Source organism: Gavia stellata, chromosome 11 (genome assembly GCF_030936135.1).
Source record: "Gavia stellata isolate bGavSte3 chromosome 11, bGavSte3.hap2, whole genome shotgun sequence".
NCBI classification, from domain to species: domain Eukaryota; kingdom Metazoa; phylum Chordata; class Aves; order Gaviiformes; family Gaviidae; genus Gavia; species Gavia stellata.
In genome coordinates this window covers 7,180,233-7,199,252 of record NC_082604.1, presented here as the reverse complement: position 1 = coordinate 7,199,252, position 19,020 = coordinate 7,180,233, and the positions used below count along the sequence as shown (strand labels likewise).

At 35.7% G+C, this 19,020-nt stretch overlaps 1 protein-coding gene across 1 annotated transcript in view; it reads left to right on the top strand.

Moving 5' to 3' along the window:
• The window catches only part of PIK3CB (phosphatidylinositol-4,5-bisphosphate 3-kinase catalytic subunit beta), a 46,752-nt gene that overhangs the window by 17,001 nt on the left and 10,731 nt on the right, over window positions 1–19,020 (top strand). The window contains exons 10-17 of the mRNA XM_059822529.1: window positions 3,018–3,071; window positions 5,085–5,273; window positions 10,317–10,438; window positions 12,538–12,681; window positions 13,536–13,635; window positions 16,071–16,249; window positions 16,896–17,005; window positions 17,323–17,401. Coding sequence (XP_059678512.1) covers window positions 3,018–3,071; window positions 5,085–5,273; window positions 10,317–10,438; window positions 12,538–12,681; window positions 13,536–13,635; window positions 16,071–16,249; window positions 16,896–17,005; window positions 17,323–17,401 — 977 coding nt within the window. The remainder of the gene's footprint in view (window positions 1–3,017; window positions 3,072–5,084; window positions 5,274–10,316; window positions 10,439–12,537; window positions 12,682–13,535; window positions 13,636–16,070; window positions 16,250–16,895; window positions 17,006–17,322; window positions 17,402–19,020) is intronic.

The following is a 19,020-nucleotide window of genomic DNA, read 5'->3' as shown; positions in this document are numbered from 1 at the left end:
TGGATAAGAATGTCTGTCTAGAAAGGAAATGTATATTTGGAATACACATGGTAATGTCAGTAGTGTAAATGCTAGATAGCAAGTTGTTTACAAACCAGCAAATGAAGACCAGGGGACAAGTAATAAAATAAATGTTACAACAGACAGCTAATGATGCATTAAAAAAAAAAAAGCTTTAACTCATACATACATTAGTCTGAATTATGTTTTGGGGAAAGTTAATAACTAGTTAGAGAAAATTGTCTTTTTTTTTTTGAGGGTTTTGCACCTTTGAGGGGCATGAACAAAAGACAGAAACCACTAAGCTTTATTGGCTTGATCAAAGAGGGATTTTGGGTTTAAGGTTGATGAAAGTGAAATCAAATAACAAGACTGATTTTTTCTTTTTTTTTTTTTGGGGGGGGAGGTGGTGTTGGTGTTGGTGTTGTTTTTTGGGTTCCCTCCCTGTTTCAGCGCAGTATTCATTCTTGAGTTAAAACACTATTGGAAGAGCTGAAACAGTACTGACTAATTGCCTCCTTAATTTTGGTTGACCAGTTTACTCTTCATACTGGACATATTTTAGTCAGTTTGGTTATTGGTATATTTGTAATGCTTTAAGTTTTTTGCTCATTGCACTATATGTATTTAATTTCTAAAGAAAAAAAAGCTGCTTTTATGTGCATATTACAGACATGTTATATAAAAGTATGTTTATAAAAGTATGTATATAAAAGAAAGTGCATATTTGTTCTAGCTCTGTTTTTCCTTTTATTTATACCTGTGATACCAAGTTTTCAGTATGTTGAAATGCTGGGGTGAAAACAGACAAAAGATTTTACTAAGTTACCTGTTATACAGACATTAAGGTAGTGTCTGATGGTCTTCACCGTCCCTTGTAACTTTTTCATTTGGCTGATGGCTTTTTTTGTCGCTTTGCCCCCTTCTTGAACCGTACCTGTGAAATACTGCATGTCAGACAGAGGAAAATCCCAGAGCATCTTTATAAAGCGATTGCAGAGCTGGTAATGGAACATTCATTGAAAGCATTCAACTTTGAGGAAATGCTACAAACTATGCTTTTTGGGTTTTTTTTAGCAGTTCTTATTTTTTTCTGGTAACTTTTGCTACTTGTAATTCCCTACAGTTTAGAAACCGTTTTACAGTATCACTGGGAAAATTGGAGCTCTAAACTCTTTGATAATTCATTCCATTTCTGTGGGTATACTGAAATATCTTCCATGGAAAATTGCGTAAGATACCCAACTTCTGAAAGAGTCTCTTGGTGGAGGTCCTGTTGACTCAGGAGTAACATTGTAGCTGTTTGAATTGTATCAGCTGAGAATCTTTTTCAAAATTGTCTAGATGAGACTTGCTTGGTGTATGGCTGTTTCTAATTTTCCCAGTGTTGTTGCTTGTTTCTGCCAAGCAAACAGAGAATCAGATGCCAAATCTTTATTTTAAGAAACCTGATGTGCAAAAATAGATTAATCTTTTTGATCCATCATCAGTCCACTTGCAGTGAACAGCTGTTTGTGGCTGAGTGAGCAAAAGTGCCTTGAAAATTGATAAGAAAACTGTTGTCTAATGCAGGAGCCATATACTGGGCTGGTTAATGGTCAGCGCTGCTGACACACTGAGCTCAGTTGAACAAAGCTGGACTTGCAGAAACTTTCAAAGCTTATTTGCAAACAGAGTAACTCTAAAATATAAGGAGACAAGCATCAAACATAGAATTAGGACATTGTGGTTTTGTTTATGCATGTTTTCACGCACAGTATGTAAACAAGCTTTGTAGCCAAGTAGCAGATGTAATACATCGTATTAATAAGCATTTTGTACAGAGAAAGACATAAAACAAGTTTTAGTATATATTTTTAAGGATTTTAGCTGCTGGGTATTTATGCTCTGATTATTGTAGTCTTTTGTTGTTTCTTGTATTGCCTGAGTAAAGACAATACAAGCCTTGCTGAATCTGTGTCTGGGGGTGGTGTTATATTCCTGGGTGATGGGAGAGGCAGACCTCTGAGGGAAAGGAGATGGTGTAGTTCCTTAGAGTTCATTCTTAAATGATACTTCATTTTATGAATTGTTCCTCAAAGCAGCAGCATCTGACAACTGTAGATATACCTACCTGACTTCTTCAGCTCGTCTAATTAGCTTAGGCAGTCACCATTCTAATGCATCTCTGTTGGTTGCGGTAGTGTGCAGAATATAGTTTGAAGAACTGTATTTACATCTATACTTAACTACCTATCATGATTTATTACCTCAACTTCAGAAACTAAGTAGAATGTTCAAAGGGCCAAAAAATAAAAAGGGGCAAGAGTAACTTGGAGCTGAGCTTCTGGGGAAATGTTGCTTTGCTGTTAACAAGAGTAGCAGTCCTTGTTCCTGAGGGTTGCTGTGTATTAACTGGTGCTGAGAGCTTGTTGGTGGAATATTCACTTTATCATTAAATGAGTTCTTGTTGGAAAGTGGTTGTTCGTGACATTCCATGAGGGAAGATCCTAGATTTAGAGAAGCAACTGGAAATGGTAGTTGAGATCACATGGGTGATTGGAGAGGATGGTGAAAGGAATAAGTTTGTGGATTCTTACTGAAATAGAGGGCTAGAAGTGTGGATCTGTGGGTAACAGGTATGTCTTATGGAAGCAGTGACCTCGAAAACAGCAGAAGTAGAGATGAGAAAGCAAAGGATAATTTAGAGTTGAGAAACTGGTTTGCTGTAATGAAAAATGAGGAAATGCAAACAGAAAGCAAGATGCTGTCGGGAAGACGAGCCCAGGACTGGTGAAGAAGAAGAAAATGGAGGTAATCATGACCACTGCTATTCCTGATCTCCATAGTCCTGCAGATTAGAAAAGGGACACAGCATAGAAGTCCATGTTATACCACTGTATATACGAAATAATAGTGTTGTAATTATCTAAAAGATAGCAAAATTTCCTCATCTGCTTCATTTCTACAATATTTATTCTTTCAATGCAGTCAGATTTGGTTTTAAATCTAATGTATTTAAAAACATCTTTTTGCAGATACTTGAAAAGGCAGCTGAGATTGCAAGAAGCAGTGACAATGCTGCAATGGCGGTAAGCATCTGCTAAAGACTTTTAAAATTAATTTTCTGGGGTTTTTTGGTTTTAATCTTTACATCAATCTAGAAATAAGTCACCTACTCAAATAACAACAGTTCTACTGGCTCTGCTTTCTTATGTAATTCACTTTGAACTGCCTTAAAATTCAGGTATATGTACGCTTTTTCTAATATATTTTGGACTTCTTGGCTGTTTTTTGTCAGAAAGCACAATTGCTTTACATACTTTATGGATTTGGAACACAGCTAAGATTTACATTAGATCTGGATCTGGAAAACATTCCTGGGCTGCATAAAATATTGCTGGAATATTGCTCAGTTTTATCAAGTATGATGATTTACTTGATTGTTGTTGATTGTTTACTTGATTGATGTTTCCAAATAAGCTTTCTCAAAAATGGTCGTTGATCTATAAGAAGATGTTTCTTAAATATGATGATTATATGTTCTTCTTGAGGAATTGGATAGTTCTAACTTGAAGACAAATTTTGAAAAGATCACCAAAATCTGAAGGCATTTTCTTTGTATTATATACAAAAATACAGAAGACTGCAATTTAAGATGGTGAAAGCACAGTTGGATTATCAGTAATAATAACAACTGCATTTTATAGAAGAATAAAGCAGTTAATTGAAAAATGTGTCAGTTACAATACCAAGTGCCTAAAGTGCTCAGGAAAAGTGAAAACACAGCTACTTTGGGTGCAAACAACTTAGTGTACAAATAATTGGAAATCTTAAATAGCAGCATGTCAGCTTGACAGTATTGTGACTTTTAATTTGAAAGGTTAATATTTTCAGGTACAAGAATCACCTTATTGTCAAGACCGTTCACTTATTTTGATACGGAAACAGAGTATGTATTTAGTTTTACTAAATAAGCATTGCAATTCAACTAGCTTTTTAAAGTCTATTCAATCCTAAAGAATTTATACTTAGGTGGTATTTTTATATGAAAATACTTACTTAAAACACTGCAGCACAATACAAGGCTCGTGCACTTATAACTTACTAGAAGGAGCTAAACTTAAGTTCTGTGTGCAGCAGATGTATTTTTTTTGTCAGGTGGAAAACCTGTGCAGAATGTTATATGATGAGAGCTGTTTGTTTCTGCTATGAATCCTAATTGATTTTGACTACCATTTCTTCTGAACTTTCCTTTGTGGGGTTTTTTTTTTTTCCCTCCATTATTGTAAAGACCTTTGGCCTGCCTCTTAAAATTATGTAGAAACTTCTTCAGCTTTTTGAAGATAAAGTTGGCTTCGGTATTTAAAGCTTGCCATATTGTTTTTCAACTGGAACTAATTTATTCCCTTCAACTAGTACCTCCTTACCCAGAAGCAGCAGTTTCTTTTGTCTCCCATTAACTTATGAAATGCTATTGTTGTTGATATCATTGCTTTAATTTCTGCCCTTGCAGTTTGCATAAGGGCATGGCTGGGGACAGAAGGTATTAACTGAGCCAGTGTGAAGACTCATTCATACAAACTGATTTACAGAATCAGTACTAATGTTAATGTTTCAGAGATATAAAATGGAGCAAAATGTCTGGAGAAGACAAGTCTGGATTAGAAGACAAAAAAATATGTGTTTGTGTACTTAGCAAATGTACTTCCCTTTGGTTATTGTTGGAAAAGTATTTTTTGGCTTTTAATTTAAAAAAAAAATCATATATCTATTAAATTTGCTCACTTAAACAAAAGGAGAAAGTATATGCATCCTAAATGAAAGTTCTCCATGTTAGACTTGGAAAATAGAAATATTGCCATCTAGTGTCATTAACTCTAAAGTTTAGTTACTTTTTTCAGAAACTTCTGTACACTGAATTTTGAATCTATTAGTTACAGTTCTTATAGCTTAAGACATCTGAAAGAAAGGCATAGTAGTCATTGCCCTGTGTTTCATGAGTTTTATCTATGTTCTTCCTGGTGTAGGATTTCTCGTATTTGAGCTAAAATACAAGAATCTTACTGAATATATCAAAACATTACACTTTTCTGATTTTCTAGGGTCGAGGTGGTAAGAAGTTTTATGTTGTGCTAAAAGAAATAATGGAAAGAGATCCTTTATCTCAACTCTGTGAAAATGAAATGGATCTTATTTGGACTTTGCGATATGACTGTCGTGAAAATTTTCCACAATCATTGCCAAAACTGCTGCTCTCTTTAAAATGGAACAAACTTGAAGATGTTGCTCAGGTAAGGCAAAAGACAGTGATGGTGGGGAAAAATGCTGGAGTCAAATAATGAGTAAATAGGATTTCTTTCCCCAGGTATAGACATTTTGAAATGATACTACTGTATAAACCAAAGTTCACTGTATACCTTCTGTGGCCTGGACACATAAGCAAGAACTTAGTATCTTAAAAAAACAAAAACAAAACCCAAAATGCCTTTCAGAGGTCCTCTGAATGATGAGAAAAGCACAGCAACTATTTATACAGGCTAATTTTAAAATCTTGTGCTCAACTTTGATCTTAAATACAACGAATTTCACGGAATCGTTTAGGTTGGAATGGACATCTTGAGATCATCTAGTCCAACCCCTGTGCTCAAGCACGGTCAGCTAGAGCAGGACTGTGTCCAGCTGAGCTTTGAGTATCTCCACCGATGGAGACTCCACAATCTCTCTGAACAACATGTTCCAGGGTTTGACCACCCTCACAGTAAGAACTTATTTTATAAGGTTATTTAAAAAAAAAAAGTTGAAGTTTGTAAATCAAGATCTGAAATAAAGCTGCTTATAACAATTGTAAACTGCTCCAAGACTATAAAAATCCAGATCTCAGACTGGGTAGTTAAAGCTCACTGAGGCAGACAGATGATTTTTCAAAGAGATATGATACCCACTAGTGGTACAAAATACTTCATTCTCATCATGTGGACTGTTTGACCAAATAGGGTCTCTTTAAAGTATCTGTAAGTAATTAAGGACTTGAGGATTGGTGCTGTGATACAAGATTACATGTTCAGTAAAATTGTATCATTTGTTTGCTGTATAGATGTGCAAGGTTATTTTACTGTACTGTAAAGAAGTTGGTGTAGCTGCCTTTTGCTCTATTTACCCAAATAGAATCTAACTCTTGTGATGCTTTTTTGGAATAGGTGGAACCTTGATAGAGGAAAAATTATATGAGTTTATAGTGAGATCATTCCTGCTTGACAGACTGACTTAAAAGTAATAAAATACAGATCCCTGGATTTGTATTGAAACTTTTTAGTCTGACTGTGTACAGATCAGGTTGGGCAAAACTATAAAAGTCTGGCCAGTGTTAACAAGCACAGTACTCACTCTGAGGGGTGGACACAGACGTTGTTTTGTTCATCTGCTTATCCTGATGGAATTGCGCATTTAAATGATGCTCAACTTCTTGCAGGGTGTTACACTGAGGTAATATTTATGTCTTTCCATGAGTCTCATTTTTCAAATTTTAAAATAAATTTTTTTAAAATTATTTTTAAAAAACTTTGAGCCAAAAAGCATTTTCTGTGAAGGATTATGATAGATAGTATAAATTTCTATTCTAGCTTAGTATTCTGACCGCCTGTTACAAGCTAGGTGTTCTTAGAAGAAAAGGAAACCACTCCATGAAAACTCAACTTCCATCTATTCATCATGTGATTTTTGTGATTATCCAGTCAGTCAGAATCTTAGTTTGCCTAGTTTGGCATTTTATCCTAGTTTGCCTAGTTTGGCATTTCATCCTAGTTTGCCTAGTTTGGCATTTCATCCTAGCTCATTGTCCGTTCCATGAACACTACACTAACAAAATGGGGCACCCACACATTCCTTGCTCACTTGTGTTCTTCCACATGCAAGAATCCTTTGTTGCTTAGTAATTCCATTATGTGCTTCTGCATTTATTGGTTGTTATTAAAAGTTACCTGGAAATACAAACTGTAGAAATATAAGCAGGTATTTGTTTACTCATTAAAATATGTGAAGGAGAAGGCATTCTGATTGCTTGCTAGGGGCTTTGAAATACGGCCTTTGGTAGCAGAGTTTTGAAAAGGTGTTTGGAGTATGTATATTAGCTGAGAGCTCAAAGTCCTTTAAATTTGGGAATATTAAAAAATACGTATAAAGCATTTTGTTTAAACAGATAGCTGAAAATATAGTCATCTTACTTGTTACTATGTACTCTCTGGAAGGAATGTAGTATTTATGTTTGCTTATGTATAGACAATAGTGTGGTCTATATTTTAATATTGGTTTTGGCAGCAAGAACAGTCGATCTGAAAAATGAGATCTTATCCTTAAACATGCCAAATATTTCTGTAATACATGGACATGTAAGTATTCCAAATGACTTCCCTTTTCAGGTAAGGCAAGACAGCCTCCTGAATTTTATGAATTCCAAAATTAGCAGGACTAATAATTTAGCACTCATTAAAATTAAATATATATAGTACTAGCTGTATGTTGCAATATTTGTGCTGCTACAACAGGCATGCCGTGGTACTAGAAGTTTCTATTAATGCAGCTCAAAAGTAGTAAGGTTTTTTTTAGAAATGGAGTACTGTATTTGACTGTAGACCATCTTTAATCTATTAGTTCAGTGGTCCATAAAGTTACATACAATGGATTAAAGCAGCTTTCTTGTATTATTTACCATATAGATTTCATCCCAGCTTTCATTGTATTGCAATATTTTAGTAGAATAGTTGCACTGAAGGAATTCCAAAGGTGTTTGCCCTTACTGTTGCCATAACCTCCTTGCTCAGCAGAGTAGTAGGGTGGCAGAACTTGTTAGCAGAGTTCACAGGCAGTATTTATTCTCAAAACAGAACTTAGTCATTACTTAAAAAAAAAAAAAAAAAAGAAATCTGCCCACTTTCAGTGAAGTGACACCATCATTAATGAGAACTAGAGAAAGGACAGGTGATCAGACAGTTAATTTTTGAGATATTTGAAATAACTGGAATAAAAATACTGACCTGTGCTTAATTCTATCATCTCTTAGAGTAAACTTGTCTTGTTAGGGAAGAAATCATAGTTACTTCTTTATAGGGAAAAAAAAAGGATATTCCAAGGCCGGTCAGACTTGAGCTTTCTCTAAACCATTAGGTTGTTGCTTAGAACTGAAGTTCCTCATTTTCTCACAGCTTGTCAGGAGTTGCAAACTACGTGAGAGGAGAAGTATGCAGTATTTCTTGTGTGTAGCGTTTTAACATGTTTGATATTGCAGAGAAATTTTAACAATTTGAAACGCGTATTTTGAAATGTAAAATTTCATTACAAATGAGATGTATTTGGAAGTTCTTCGGTTACCCCTCTGTTGCCAAAGCAGATGAAGGCATATCATGGTGCAAGTTTCTTTTGTCCAAATGCAATATTAGTAATGCAATTTCTGATATTCTTTCACCTGCACTTTTGAGAAGCGTGCAACGCACCTGTGATGTGGAGCTAGTTGGACTGCACTTCTCTCTTAATAAAAGTTCCAAGGCAGAATGCAAACAGAGCAGTAGGTATTTGGGGAATTTTCTTGGCTGTTTTGTAGGTCATTTAGATCTTGCTTCCTCAAAGCTCATATCACTTCACATTTTCTCATTGTAATAACCTCTGAAATAATTTCAGTAGTCAAAGTGAGGGGGTCTGTGTCTTCAAATAAACTTCACAGTTAATGTGTACATGCTGTAGACCATGACTTGCAAAATTCCTTGCCTGATATACGAGGCATGTAATGCTGCTTTGACTCATCTTTTCAGACTGTATTTCAGGTTCTCCAGTCATTTTGATCATTCATTATCAACAAAATGTTTCTGTATTTTTGTTGGTTCTGCACCTGATTTAAAGTAGGTTGTCTAGAAGTTCTGATACATTTGTTTTGAAGTTTCTTATTGCGTGTCTGACAAGCATAGCTGCTGCTTGCATTTTCAACATCTGTTTTATGGTATTAAGTGTCTGCTCAGTGTTAGTATTTCTTTCAGAATTTCAGAACAAGTATTCATGATATGTAAGTGTTGATGGTGTCATTCACCCTTACTCGACTATGGATTGAATAAATTTTGTGTGTATGTTTCTGTGGGAATACGACATCTGTATTTTAAAACATCTTTAATTTCTTTTTTATATTATTATGAATCTTGCATGTGTTCATATCAGTATTTGCCCATGAAAACAGTTTAATTGATTCTTTCCTCCACTTCTGGAATTGTAGCATGGCCACTGACTTTGCTTGGTGATTGATCTGTGCCCATTCCTTGCCTTCTGAATTTCATGAAACTGCACAGAGGAACCAGTTCAGAACCTGGCCCCCTGGGTGTTTCAGTGGTCTTATGAACATGCCGGTTAAATGCACGCTGAGACTATGAACTCATACGTGTTTGTCATACTTGAACTGGAAGCATTAATTGAACGATGACATAGAGTAGAAAATAGAGATTTTCACTGTTGGTGTGAAAGGATTACTAAATCAGGAGAAAAATAAGATCTTCCTTATCATTCAGATTTTGTAAGTTCCTATTTAAATATGAAATATCTGTATTACCGGATTTGTAGGAAAGGGTATTTTTATCGTGAGTTATGACTTGTTCCTACAGAGAGGAAAAATCTTGTGCTGTTGATACACTGCACACATTCAAGCTTGCTTATGTCGAGTAATAGTGTACTGTTTCAGTCATACAACTATATACATATTAATAAAAATATACCCTCAGCAGGTAGCTTCATTAAAATGCAATAAACCCAGCTCATTTTATGAGAGCTCTAGAAGCTTTTCTTCTTATTATTCCAAAATAATACTAGTGTTTTCTGTACTATTTTCCAGCACATCATTGTCTTCAATATTGGGAATTTTTTTTCATATCTAACCTGAATTATCCTTTCTGCAATTTAAGCTCATTACTATTGACAGCGCATGTGGGAAAAGGCTCCATCAGTTGAGGTGGATAAATATTTTTGGTAAAGATGTCTCTCAACAAAAACCTTCTTTAAACTTCTTTTTAATGGCAAACTTTTACTGTTATAAAAATATTTATATACTTAAGAGAGCATTTACAAAACATTATCTAAATTTTATTGACGTTTTGTTTGTAAGACATACACATCTGGGATTACCTAATTTTTGTTTACTGTGTGTCATGTCTATGTGTGAAGAAAGAGACTTTTCAGTCAGACTGTGTAAATGAGACTTGGTGCAAAAAAAAAAAAAAATCTGGATCTTTTATGGGCAGCTCTAGCCATCTCTTTTCTTTAGTAGTTACTTTACTTGTAACCTAATAGTCATCTTTTTAAAACAGCTTCAGGCTCTTCTTCAGATATGGCCCAAGCTGCTGCCTAGAGAAGCATTAGAATTGTTGGATTTCAATTATCCAGACCAGTATGTCCGAGAATATGCAGTGGGTTGTTTAAAGCAAATGAGGTGAGTATATTGTATTACTTCAGCATGCAAGGATTTCTGGGGTGAAAAACTGCATTCTGTTTAGTCTATAGGAAAAAAAAAAGAACCCAAAGAGGAGGGATTTAAACACACTGCCTGCCATGAATAGATGACCAAATAAAGCACTTCTAGATAAGCACATTGGCAGCCAAATAAACCCACCTTATTCTGACATCTTGTATTCAGTGATTATTATTCTCCACGCTGCTAGGAGAACACCGGTGTACCTTTGTCCCAGAGAGGGCTGTGTGTTCACCCCTTTTTTGGACAAATGGGGAGAGCATGAGAGTGTGAGAATTTCTTAGTAACAAAAGGACAAAATATGACAATAGTCGAATACTATTAAAACTGCCATCTAGCCACCTCACAATCTGTGTTCAGGTATTGGCTGGATCATTTAATAGAAATGTCAGCTGTAGCATATAATAAAAACCCAGAGAATTGCTGATTTGTTTGTTCTTCACAGTAGCCGTCGCTATCTGCAGTTCTTCCTTTATCACATATAATTTTGCTCTTCACTGTAACCTAGAGCAAGATTTGTATAACGTTATCATTTGCAGCATGACTGCATATTTCCTGTCCTTGAATTCGAAATTATCTGTGGTGAATAGTTTAAGGATTAATTTTTTTAATGGTCAAGGCTAGACTTTTGGGGTAAAAAAAAAAAAAAAAAGAATATTTTGACTTCTTTCAAATGCAAACAAGCAATTTAGCTGCTGGGCTATCCTAATAATACTGAATTGTTACATTTGGAATTATTTCCGGAATTCTTAGCTCTGGCTCAGAAGCAAAATTGTGTTCATTTGGGTGTCAGAAATCCGTTTTCAACTTCTTCAGAAAGTCTGATGAAGGCAGCTGGTAAAAACTGTAAACTAAAGGTGATCCTATTAGCTGAAATTAAAAAAACAGGTGAAAAAAATACAACACAGCATAATTGAAAGTTTTTACCAAGTTACTGAAGTTTTTCAGAGTAAGATGGAGAGAATGAAAGAATTCAGTATTTGCATCTCTGAAGTCTTCAAGTGATGGACAGAAGATTTTCTACTCTTTCCCTTTCTATTTAGGCAGAGAATTTGAATTCTGCAGGCCTTTTATAAGAAAAAAGATACTCAAATGTAGAAAGTCAAGGAAAGTTCATGTTTGTTCTAGAGTAACATAATTATCAAGTGTGAGAGGTTCTTTTGGGGGGGAGGGGAATACAGGATTTTATAGAAAACTATTGGAATTATTTTTATTATGTAAGACTATTACTTGAAGTAGTTAATTAGCATAGAGGCTCTTCAGAAGTATGTTTATGAACTGTGGCTAAATACTTAAATTTGCAGTTCTGAAGTAGGAGTAATTTAGACACTGTTTGGTTTCTCAAAGATGATGTACTTTTCCTTATCCTCTAAAAACCTTCATGCTGTTGGCGTGATTTAAAAAACCAAAAACAACAAACAAAAACCCCAAACAAAATGTTTTGGCTAAATGGATCACTTTGTAGGTGTATCTTAATAAATTAACACCTATTAACTGACAGGTAGTAACTTTTAAAGATGCGTTAAGTGAGTTGCTTTCAGTGGAATGAATACTTTTCTCCCCCCTCTTTGTAAGCTGAGTGACTTTGATAGGTATATGCAAGTATTCTCAGTTCTTGTTCATGCCCATTGCAGCTAACTGCTGGGTTACAGTGGTTCTTTATGTGGTTGTGAAGGTCCAGCTCCTCAGTCAGAGGTTGAGTGATCAAAGGCAGCCAATGTCCAGTCTGAAATAATTTGAAATAATTAATCTCCCAGATACTTAACCTAACACTCGGGCTGAGATCTTGTAAAAGCCCATGACAGAATATCACATTTTTACTTACAGGTTTGAGGGCCTTAAGATTCTGTTAGAGGCATAATTTACTGATGAATTGATCAATCTGGCAATTGTACTAAGTTGTGTATTATTGTCCTTCTCCATGTGGCTGAAAAATTTGGGGACTCTCTTGCTCTTGGAACAAACCTGTCATTGCTGGATTTGTCATGTGCATCTGAATTTCTGGAATATCATTGATCTAGTTACTCTGTTACTAACTGCTTTTATGTACTTCATTCTAGCGATGAAGAGCTCTCTCAGTATCTTCTTCAACTTGTGCAAGTCCTGAAGTATGAACCTTTTCTTGATTGTGCTCTCTCCAGATTTCTATTAGAGAGAGCACTCGCTAATAGGAGAATAGGACAGATGTTGTTCTGGCATCTAAGGTAGGAGTTTTTCCCTTATGTCTTTCTGAAACTATTGAGCCTGATTGGACTTTAAAATATGATTTCTTGAGGATTTCTGTAAATGAGCCATAATTGTAGTCCCCTACAAGTCCTCTTTATGTTTCTTTACCTTTGGCATTTATAGATCAGAGCAAGCCTATAGTTAAAAATATAATACAGTGGTTTGTAATGTACTGTTTCATGGAAGTTTTCAAACTGCATTCAGCTCTAACTACCTGATAAGTTAGGTTTGTATATAACTTTAGTATTTGTTTTGGCTGTGCCTGCAGTAAAAGTACAATATTTATACTTCACAGTTTGGAAAAAATTGCATTATTTTTGAGAGTCTAACAGCAAATAAAAGCATTTTTATGTGTTGTTGCACTTTTGATGACCAGTTCCATGAATGGCAGATACCTTGCAGAATGGACTATAGGTTGATTCTGTCTTCAACGTACAATTTATTTTAATGTTTCTAAACAAAAAGAGCAAGTACTTCATGAAAATGTTTTGGACGATAATTGGCTCTGGTATGAGGTTCAGTACCTCTTTAACATTACTGCCTCCAGAACAGTCCTAGACCTTGAAACAAGTGGCATGCATTGAAACCAGCCAGTTCTCATAGTGTTCAGCACATAAGTGTTTTGTAATTTTTGAAGAACCCTGCCTTTTTGTTTTATCTACATAAAACATGAGTTTGGGGGCGGGGGGGGGAGTGTTTGGTGGGTTTTTTGTGGTGGGTTTTGGGGTTTTTTTGGTGTTTGTTTGTTTGTTTTTGTTTTTTTTTTCATTTTGGTGGCTTGATGAATGCCAATCTGTAAATACTGTGGTCTGATGAGAAGCTGTTCTTACAGGTCAGAGGTTCACATACCTGCCGTTTCAGTGCAGTTTGGTTTGATACTTGAAGCTTACTGCCGAGGAAGTGTTGCTCATATGAAAGTGCTTGCTAAACAGGTATAGACTTCCCTTTTCCTTTAAATCTTGACTTATCCCAGCTTGTAACTCTCATACTTATTCCATTGGTCCTGTGGGGCATATTGGTTACCTTGGCAAAGTCCATCTGTTGGGGATGGACAGAGAAATAAAAGGGCTAAATAGATGGATGATGGAGCAGTCTTCCCTGGCACAGAAGGCAGCTAGCGCTGTGGGGCCTCAGAGGTCGGGAGCTCTTTCTGTAGTGTTCTGAGATGTGCGAGATACTTTCAGCAGTATGCATATATTCTGGATAGAACAGTAGACTGTCTGGATTATTAACTGAAGAAGGGTTTCTGAGCACTTGAAACTTGTGACCTTTTTTTCCCCAGTAAGGGTAGCTTGTTCAATAGAAACTATTACCTTTCTATCTAAATTTTATCTAGATGACTCCAGGACTACTTCCTGCAGATTTGGCTTTTTTTAGAAGGTGGTGCAGAACACTCTGAAGTTGCAGTATAATGTAGTATTCCCTGGAAATAAAGACGCTGAAGTAAACCAAATACTCCTTTTAGTGTTAATATAGATGTGCTGTTTACAGGGGGGGGAAAAAAAAAGAAAAAAGAAGAGCTATGTTTGCTTTTAAATACCCTAATACATATATCAGCAGATCATTAATAGAAACACTCACAAATCATGTTTGAAGGCTCTAATGCAGTTTTAGCAAGCTAATTTAGATTACGACTGTAAAAATCTTTGAAAAATGATCTCTCTCTGGAATTAATGTATTTGTTGTATCAGGCCACAGAGACTAACTCGGTAGATACTTGTCTGATGAGTGTTACTTCTAACAGTTTTGATACTGTCTACACTGAAACTATGCTTTGAGAGGCATATGGAACAGGAATGTACTGTTGTGCTCTTTATTACTGCGGTTCACAGGACATTGAAAAGACCATCTCTTACACATGTGTGCTTGTTAGTATTGTCAAAATCATAAAAGATTAGGTGATGAAATGCTTTAAGCAATAGACCTGAGGTCAGTAAAGTTTTTGTGCAGTTCACAGGAAATAAATGTCAGTACAATCAAAGAAGGGGCAAAAAAATTCCCAACTGTGCAAACACGGAAGAAATTCAAAGTAGAAATACTTCAAAAAGTTCCTGTTTGTACAGCACAGGTTCCATTTTGTTCCCTTGTCACTGATGTTTGTACAGCTCCTAGAATAGTGGAAAAGCAGAGCACTTTTGGTTTTGACAGATGGCTGACCTGGCAGGTCTCCATTGCCTCAGCTTTATAATCAAACTGCATACAATTTCCACAGCATCCTGCCTGACAGGGTTCAGTCTGTCTGTAGAAATGGTAAGTTTTGACTCAGCACCTTATAAGTTAGACTGAAGCTTCCTTGTATAGAAATCAACTTTTTGTAATTATTAAATTGATGCTGTTTGCTAGCGAGTATGTGTATTACTGAGCATGTTAACTGTGGCTAGTGCAAATACAGCTGATTGTTATAATAACTATTTTATATTCAGCTAACAAGTTGCTTGGATGTAGATGCAATGTAGAAATTGTATTTCTTGTATGTGCTGTCTAGGTTTGTTACCAAAGGGCTTTTCTCAGTTAGTGTTATGTACATTTACATCACTAGTTCACATGTTTTCTTAGAAATTATGTACCAGTAGAAAATTTCCCAAAACAGAAGAAGGCGGGGGGAAAAAAGGTTAAACCCACCTGTATTGATTGCAAATAATTGCCTTGCCTTTTCACACATTTTTAAGGTAACAATATTGCTTATATGAGATACTACGATTTGGAACACCTTAATTGATTAGAACATTTACCTTATGCCTAACTGCAGCAGTATTTTAATGAACAAACATTAAAAACTATGCTCTGTGAAAGTGAAGTACGTGTAGTTACGTATGTAAAAATTGTCTGCAAGTAGTCATATGGCCATATCGTATTGTGTGCATCTAACCGAATGTGTACAATGAAGTATCTGCATCCATAGCTCATCTCAAGTAATGTTTGATTTTTGTCAGAGGTATGAAGCACTCAATATTTCTCTTGACTTCAGTATGGATAGAGGCACCTATCTTACGTGCTTTGTTGAATTCGTGGATGAAAATTGTACTTTGAAAGAAGGAATTTGTGTAAATGTATCATACGTGAAAATACCTTATTCATTTTTTTGGAAATGTTAATTCATGCTGTAAAAAGTGATTCAAAGCTTAGGAGTTTTCATCCCATCAATGTCTTTGTTCCTTATGAAAATGGGATTTCTGGGACATCAGTGACTTAAAAGAGGTTGTTCTCATATTTTTTTGGCAATGCCACCATAATTGCTATCTATTATTTCAATTTTTAAAAAGTTGTAGAATTATTTAAAACTTTGTTTTGTTTTGAAATAGGATTTTGCACTGTATTATGTGTAAAATCAGAGCAATAACTTTTAAAGATAAAATATCTCTTCCAGGTGGAAGCCCTTAATAAAATGAAGACTTTAAATAGTCTAATTAAGCTGAATGCCATGAAGCAAAGCAAAGCAAAAGGAAAAGATGCGATGCATACGTGCTTGAAACAAAATGCTTACAGAGAAGCACTTTCTGACCTCCAGTCTCCTCTGAATCCTTCTGTTATACTTTCAGAACTACAGTAAGTTAAGAATGAGTGAATAAAATATCACTGTAGCTTTTGCACGGAAGCAGTAAAGCAGAAACACATTTGTGCTTTAACTTCCTTTGGCTGTATTGTTCAGCAGAAAGGCTGTCATAGGGAACTTTTTCTATAGTGAGAGAAGGTTTGTTGGGAATCTTCCTAGGGTTAAGGCATCAGTTAAGTTAGAAGATTTTTGTGATCCACCATGAAACTTAGTACTCTCTTAGCCAATGCATTACCACAGTTAAATATATTTAAATATAAGCCTAAAAGTTAATTAGACTGCATTCCTGGCTTCTGTTTATAACAATAAGCACAAAAGCTATAAAAACTTTTAACAGCATTTGAAGTCTAAAAATTGATGGGAAAGGATATAAAGAAAACTATTTTCCCTGAAAATGCGGGTGCTTAACTTAAGCATTAGATATGTGTATGCCAGTCACGGTATCCAGTACATTCCATCTATAACAGATATGTTCATAATGTGGTAAGCACTCATAGCATAGTAGCAGAATGAAAGCAGAGATAACATTTAAGCAGTTCCAAACTGGAAGTCCATGTTTTCTGTTGTATTTTGAACAATGTTTAGACCTTTTCAGCTGAATTATTATTTGACTAAAACTTTTGTTGTATTTTCTTCTAGTGTTGACAAGTGTAGATACATGGATTCTAAAATGAAGCCTCTGTGGATAGTATACAACAATAAAATGTTCGGAGGAGATCTTGTGGGGATCATCTTTAAAAATGGTGACGGTAAGCAATGCTAAAAATTATAAATTTTTCCTTTTCCTTCTTCATTCCCCCACTTGCATTTAAGCTGTGTTGCTCTGTATTGCCATAATATAAACATGGTTTACTCTAACATTGGTAAACAAATTAAGCATCTTCTGACTGGGTTTCAAAGTATAGACATTATCAGTCATGATGACAGAATGATGGCTAATCCCACTTTAACCTTTAGGCTTGCTGAGTATTTTTAGATACCTTATTCTGAAGGCCTTATAAACATTAGAAAGTTTGTCTACAACACACTGAGAAATTGAGGTAGCAGTTTCAACCTTTTGTTACAGATCTCCGACAGGACATGTTGACGCTCCAGATTTTGCGTTTGATGGACATACTTTGGAAAGAAGCTGGTCTGGATCTCCGGTAAGGATCTCTTGAGGGCTAGTTTATTTGGATGGAGAGTCCACTTCTAGCAGTAAAGCTTTCCTGATTTTTAAATACCTTCCCTACTGTCCCCTTTCTAAACACCTGTTTCGATGCCCAGTGGTTTCAGTTGTGATAGCCAACGTGAACAGGCTATAGAAGGCAGTTACCTTAACTAATTAGATGGCTTCTCTTTGCATTTCATTCCCTAGATGGCCCACATTACAAAAGAATTTAGCCATGAAAAGAAATAATGGAAGAAGTGAAGTGAAACTTTGGGATTTTTGTTTATTATCAAGCAGAATACTTTTCCTGGTGCACCATATATCTCTTGTCGTTTATCTAAGTTGCCACACTGATTATAAATTCCAGTGTTCTCTTGCACAGTTTACTGGTTTCATCCTTTGAAAATGATTTAGTTAAAAAGCATTGTATGAGGTCAGGAAAGAGTTCCTGAGTTAAGGGTCCAGCAAGCAGATTTTGTGCCTTTTTTTTGTTTGTATCTGTGACCTTTCCAAACGGAGGTGTTTCATAAACTCCTCATATAACAAACTTACCTATTAATTGCCTGATTTTCCAGGCATATGCAAAAATGGGGACTTAGTGATTATGGGAATTGCAACTCTTAAGTTCTAATACGCATGTGCAAGTGAGGTACAAAATAGAACACATATCTGCTGGCCAAAAGTTAGCTGCTGAAGATTGCATCTGGAATACACCACCAAGATTCTCTAATAGGTAGAACTAATAAGCAAAACCCTCTCTAGAAATCAGTCAGCTTTAAAGTACTGGTAATTTGGGGGCGGGGGAGTAGGAGGTTTGAGATTCTTTGTAATAGAATTTCACTATCTGCTTGAGAATGACCAGAATTGTGGAATGCAAAAATACAGTTCTTCTTCCTAACATTTTCCTACTTCTCTTGGTCTTATTTCTTAAGGACATGTATGGTTTGTGCTGCCATGGCCACCAATGAATGTATTGCTGTCCAAATAAATTTCATACTTGCAAGCTCTTTCCTACAAAATTTAACAGAGGAATGTCCGTCTTGTATTAACTACATAACAGGCTTCATGAAGATGAGGGTCTTGGGCGAGGAGAAGTTTGTTGCTTGTGTCTCTCTTCTAAGAGTGCTGCTGCACAAAGAAAATGATGATGATGAATTGGGAACAGTCACTATGGATTTACCAAGGGTAAACCATGCCTGACTAATCCGATTGCCGCCTTTGAGGGAGGGAAAGACTAGTGGATGTCCTTACCTTGACTTCAGCAAGGCTTTTGAGTCTGACTCCCATAATATTCTTGCCTCTTGAGTTAGGATGTTACAGTCTGGATGAGTGGACAACTACATACTCTGCCTGGAGGTTGATGACAAGTGGATTATCACTGGAGTCTATATGGGAATTTTTATATTCTTAGCCTTGTCTGTATCCTGCAGTGAAAGACTTTTATGATTTAAGTATGCATGTAAGAAAAAGTAGTTCCATCTGTTTTATGCTTACCACCTGCTAATCTCAGTTACTGCATGTTTTCAGTTGTATTTTTGAATCATGATAAATAGTGGATAGTAATACAAGAGTAAGACAAGATTCAATAGTAAGATGAGGTTGACAGGAAAGGTG